At 38.6% G+C, this 5,894-nt stretch overlaps 1 protein-coding gene across 1 annotated transcript; it reads left to right on the top strand.

Moving 5' to 3' along the window:
* Positions 1-772: 772 nt before the first annotated feature.
* Positions 773-4,948, top strand: LOC119988323 (ubiquitin-conjugating enzyme E2-17 kDa-like). Its single transcript, XM_038833316.1, has 5 exons — positions 773-857; positions 1,692-1,770; positions 3,544-3,671; positions 4,231-4,335; positions 4,537-4,948. Exons 2-5 carry the CDS (start codon positions 1,701-1,703, stop codon positions 4,678-4,680), a joined length of 447 nt encoding a protein of 148 aa, XP_038689244.1. The 5' UTR covers positions 773-857; positions 1,692-1,700; the 3' UTR covers positions 4,681-4,948.
* The last annotated feature ends 946 nt before the right edge of the window (positions 4,949-5,894 follow it).

Consider the following 5,894-nt stretch of genomic DNA (forward strand, 5'->3'; position numbering starts at 1 on the left):
AAGTTACCAATACTCTGCATAAAACATCACAGTTAGAAATATTACATCCTTAATTTCTCATCAGGAAGTGTATTATACTATTATTATGCAATTTTTTTTTGAAAGGCTCATAGGTCACACAAACGCTAAGCGCTAAGCCATGCCCGAGAAGCATGAAGGCTACACAGCGGATGGAAACTATCCAAATCCCAACTCTCTGGTGAGAATAGAACTGCGCTAAGCCATGTCCGAGGGGCATGAAGGCCATCACAGCGGATGGAAACTACCCAAATCCCAACCCCTGGTGAAAATAGAACCTTGGACCTTAAGGTCCTGGACAGGCTACCTCTTATTCTCTATTATTATGCAATTGAAAGAGATATATTGAATTTTTTTATATGCTACAGAATTTATTTTATTTATTTACGATCGAGTAATCACTCAGCCCAACTTGATTTTTGAATAATTGGGTGGACGTTTGAGCAGTCAGAAAGCCTAGAACAACCAAATATTTGTTACAAACAATTTTTAGAAGAAAATGATTGTTCTAAATCTTTTTTTTATTTGGGTGAAACATGAATAGAAGTTTCAACTATCATTCTTAAAAAATAGGATGATTAGAATTGAATAAACCTAAAATATTTTTTTTTTGTGACATGATGCAATAGGTTTTGTCACTTTTGTGTTTAATTAAACTTGATTAGTTTTAGTAACACAAAAACTAAAAGGGAAAGCTGTTGGAATAATAACAGGCAAATAAACTTATGACACGTACCCCCCAGCGAGGCACAGACACAGGCACAAGGAGCTCGAAACTGCACTCGCGCACCCTTCAGACAGAAGCTCGAAATCGGTGCGAGACAGAAAGCCCTCAACTGGTAAGCAAAAGATTTAGCTGAAAACTAAGTCCCTGTCTCTTTAGATTCTTATTATGTAATCAATTCAGGATGGGTTTGATTACTCGTGGGTATTGATCTGTTTGAAGTATTTCATGTTTTTTGATTGTTGACATGATGGGTTTTCTGATTTTTGTGTGGGTTTTGATTGTCTTTTTATGGTTGGGATTTTTTCGTTGAGAATCTTGAGCAAGCCATGAAATACTCTAATAATATTTGTATTTTTTTAATGTTTCGTCGTTTATGATATATATATTTTGATATGTGGATAGATCTTCAAGTTGCTTTTGATTTTGTTGATGTTGTTTTTTTTTTTAAATACCTTGGAGGTTCTTAGTGGCAGTAAATGTTTATGGTGAGGCCTTTTGGTTGATGAGTGAACTGTGGAGATTTGTATGCTTGAGAAAGTTGAAAACTCAACTACAAATGGGATGGCATATAATTTTTACTTAGGATTGCTTGGTTTTTGTGGTCTACGCTTCAATAGAGTGCGTTAAATGGTGAGAAACTTTAATTTGTTTCCTTTTGGGTGCTTATGAGATAATGCTTTCGAGAAATATGGATATGGGGATCTTGTATTGATATTTGATAAGTGGTAGTGATATTTGAATTTGTTCCTCTACTCTCTAATTCCAGGCAATCAGTTGCAGGTTTGGTTATTTCACTTATTTGAAGTTCTTTTATTTAGAAATTAGAATTCTATTGGAAATTACAGTTTATTGTTTGTACTTTTTTCGGCTCAACTCAATATAAGACATGCCATGTGATTATAACTCATTACAAGTGACGGAATATTATGAATGATTTGATCTTCAGAACTTTAGGATGGCTTCAAAGAGGATCAACAAGGAGTTGAAGGACCTCCAGAGGGACCCTCCAGCTTCATGCAGTGCTGGTGAGTGTTTTTCTCATTCTTCACAGATTTTAACATTCTCATGATAAGATTTGAATAGACTGATAGTCAGCGGTTCTCTTATGCGGTACAAATTTACGGTTTTATTTTACGGTATCAAATTAAGGCCGTTTGATCAATCCGACGGTTTCAGAAACTCTCTTGTCTCTCTCCTTCACTTCTCTCTCTCGTTAACATCTCTCTATCATCAACGCGATTTCCCACCTCCTCTCAATTGAACTCCCAAATCGCCTCCCAAGACGACCACCTCCGACTGACACCACCTGCTAGAAAGACCACCTCCGACCACCCCCTCTCAATCGAACTCATTGTGTTCTATCAATGGAGTCTTCACCACATCACGATTTTGAGATCCTTTAGCAGTAAACCTTATCTCTGTTTTCACAGTCACGATTTGGGACGGAATCGACCCATTTGAGAAAAGTAAATTCGATTTGGGAAGGAGAAGGTTGGATTTTGTCGAATCCAAAAATCAACAAAAAACAAGATGATTTTGTCAAAGAGGAGAATGTTGGATTTGAGGCTCCTTTTCTCAATTGGGTCGCCACCTTTGCTTAGTTTGACACTTAAATGTCGAAGCTGGGTGCAGTTTTTGGTTTTGATTCTTATCCCACAAGCTTTGAGGCCAAGGAAGAGCCAGATTGGTAATTTCACTGGGCTTGGAGGCCTTGGATTTGGGCTTCGGGGAGCTTGATTTAGGGCTTCCCATTGACCTAATGGAGGTGGTCTTCTTGTTGAGTGTCGTCGATCGGAGGTTGTCTTCCGTCGGAGGTGGTCGTCGGTCGGAGATGATCAATCACAGAAAGAGGCGATGGAGGTGGAAACGAGAGAGAAGTGAACGAGAGTGTGGAGAGAGAAGGAAATTGTGTCAACCGTACGATTCATCTAACGGTCATTAATTGATACCATAAATTAATACCGCAATTTGATACCGCATAAGAGAACCGCTGGACTGATAGTATAATATATGTGGGGCATCAAATATGGTGAATAGTGTAGTGAACCTGGATAAAATATAGTTTTATCCCACATTTCTTGACTTCTCTGAACTCAATTTAGCTGCCACTGGACACATTAAGCACCTGTTTTTCCCTTTTAAATAGTAGAAGTTTATTGAAGCACCAAAAAGGTGCAAGCAAGGAACTATGGGGAAGTACACAGAGAGCTTCAAGAAGTTGTTAGATGAGATTGGAAGCCATAAGTTCAACCAGATAAGACTCCTTTCAACAAAAAATTCAAAAGATGTTCCCCTCCACTGTTGAACGTTTTATTGTTTCTTGCTTTCCATAATAGTGACATAGGTGCCAAAGGAATAGACTGGATAAGCTTCTTCTTTGCTTCATTTTGCAAAGAGAGCTCAAGGCCCTAAGCTCATATGCAATGTTGCCATTTATGGCCCAGTTTACACCATAATCTTCCATGTGTTAAATCCGAATTTTCCCTGACCATGTGCAATGAAGAAAAATGAGGTCAATTTTACTCCAAATCCTCCTTGCACGAAGAATATATGTTCACCAGATGGTAGGTAGTACATGGGTCATTGTAGAGCACTTGATTTGCTTAAAATATAGGCCTGAGCTTGGAGACAATCGGCAAAGGCAGCACATGGCTCATGGTATTCCAATTGTTGATATAGGAAACCAAAGAATAAATTTTGTTTTTGTAGATAATCGATATGAAAATGTCCTCTTTTCTTGGTTAATTTTATTTTGATAAATTGATTGGAGCTTGTGATCATTGTCATCTGTTTTTTAGGTCCTGTTGCTGATGACATGTTTCACTGGCAAGCTACAATTATGGGCCCTGCAGATAGCCCATTTGCTGGTGGAGTGTTTCTTGTGTCTATCCACTTTCCGCCCGATTACCCTTTCAAGCCTCCCAAGGTAACAGCTATAAGCTTATAACCCTTTTTTTTACCTCTCCAAGACATGCAATTCACTTTCAATATATGTTCACCATTTCTTTAATATCTAAATGTAAGTGGGTTTAAATTTTGATTCGGTTGTGTGTGTTTTTCTTGCCTTCAATACATTTTTCTGGTTCTTCCCCCTGCCCCCCAAATCTCTTCCCCCGACCAAGTGGAAATTTTAAAGCAAAAAAAATTATAGGAAAAAGAGAGATGACATGAAGAAAAGAAAAAAATAATTAGTTGACAGTTAAAAATTGAGTGGTGAATGGGGAGTGAAATTGCTTCCATTTGCTCTTTTGTTGGGTCACTGAATTGTGGAACCTGGCCTTAGGTTGGTGATGGAATATGGGGTTGGAGTCTCTGTATGTAACACATTATTTGATGTTTGTTTTTCTACTTCACGTTTTCTCCTTTGTCGCATTATGATTTCCTTCATTCCCATCTTATATTCCAAGAATGTAGCATATGTACTCTTATTTTCAATTCCTTTGAGGACTCACCTCTCATTGTGATTTGATTTTTGTTTTTCGTAGGTTTCTTTCCGCACGAAAGTTTTCCACCCTAATATTAACAGCAATGGCAGCATCTGCCTTGACATTCTCAAGGAGCAGTGGAGCCCTGCCCTTACAGTATCCAAGGTACTCAACCTGATTGACCCTTTCATTCATGTGTTTAGTCTTTATGCTATGGAGAAGTCCCATGGTAGCATCCTACTTGTGTACGAATCAGAACCCATGTCTTTCTTTGACATGGCCATCACGCAATTTTTGAAGAATTGGTTATATGTTGATGATTTGTTTCAAAATTTTGTAACATGCCAATGATTGCATCTCTCGCAGGTTCTTCTGTCCATCTGCTCGCTGCTGACAGACCCGAACCCAGATGATCCTCTGGTTCCTGAGATTGCTCACATGTACAAGAGTGACAGACTCAAGTATGAGTCGACTGCCCGCTCCTGGACGCAGAAATATGCCATGGGCTAATACTGCTAGGTTCTGCCTTAAGGGAGTTTTAGTGGCTACTGATAATAATAATAATATGTAAATGATAGATACCTATTTGAGGATTTTAAGAAACCTGTGTGGGTGGTTCAATTGTGTTTGAGAGAAGTAAGTTACTGGCTACGGAAGGCTTTATGAACAAATTGATTTGTGTATCTCTTTGATATCTCTGTCTGTGTTTGGCATGTTAAGAGTAGGGGCAGGCATTATATGCATATGGAACGTATAATAAATGTTGTTTGAGCAGCCATCTCATCTGTTGAATGTTTTCGGGATGCAGGGATGGGATGGGTTACAATTCACATGAGAAATTAAGAACTGTGGCTGGTTCTTCCTTTAAGCATTGGGGTGGTTCTACTGGAAGGCCCATCTATCCTTATATTTTGATGAAACAGATGGGCTGTTGAAAATGGGATTGGCCCTAGTTCATTCGTCTTGTTGTATGGTTTGGGCCTTTGTGTTGTCCAATTGAAACTGAAAGTGGGCTGGCTTGGATCTCAAAGAATTATGAAAATAAGTCGAGAGCCCAAGTGTCCCTGCTGACAGCCTGACACTGTGGGGTTTCCATGCCCATCTGACCTATCTGATACCTCTACATTGTTAATAAATGCACTGCAGTCGCAGAGGCAGATGCAGGGGCAGAGGCAGATGCAGGGGCAGAGATGATTAAAACCAAGAACACACAGACACAGAGCGAGCAAAAAGAAGTTGCAGGCATGAGCATGAGGGATGAGGCCTAGCTCTTTTTGCTTTTTTGTGATGTAAATTAAACTAGCAAGGACAATCTGCCACTATTTCTTTGGCGTTTCTTCTTGTAATAATAATAATAATAATATTTATTACCAACAGGAGGCAGAGACACAGAGAGTGAAGTACTTGTTGTCTTAATTTGTGCAGTCCACAACAATTGCTCAATTATTTACATATCATATCATTATCATTCTCTAATTAACTCATAGTCATGTGGCTACTCATCACACATTGTCGTACGTGAACTGTGATCAATTACGCAAAAAGAAAAAAGAAAAGAAAAGAGAGAGTTGGGTCTATCCGTCTATTAATAAGGCTCATAGTTGCTTTATAGCATGCAGATAAAAACACATGCATGTCAGCATGTGTAATGTGTAGTAACTAGTCTCAAGTTCAAACACGTCTCACACTCTCTTGTGTGTTTATATATATATATATATATATAT

Source organism: Tripterygium wilfordii, chromosome 21, assembly GCF_013401445.1.
Source record: "Tripterygium wilfordii isolate XIE 37 chromosome 21, ASM1340144v1, whole genome shotgun sequence".
Lineage (NCBI taxonomy): Eukaryota > Viridiplantae > Streptophyta > Magnoliopsida > Celastrales > Celastraceae > Tripterygium > Tripterygium wilfordii.

Bases quoted from the DNA above. Each gene is read 5' to 3' on its own strand.
- LOC119988323 (XM_038833316.1), top strand. From the start codon at position 1,701: ATGGCTTCAAAGAGGATCAACAAGGAGTTGAAGGACCTCCAGAGGGAC. The intron at 1,771-3,543 runs GTGAGTGTTTTT...TCTGTTTTTTAG, and splicing joins TCCAGCTTCATGCAGTGCTG to GTCCTGTTGCTGATGACATG. The intron at 4,336-4,536 runs GTACTCAACCTG...CATCTCTCGCAG, and splicing joins CTGCCCTTACAGTATCCAAG to GTTCTTCTGTCCATCTGCTC.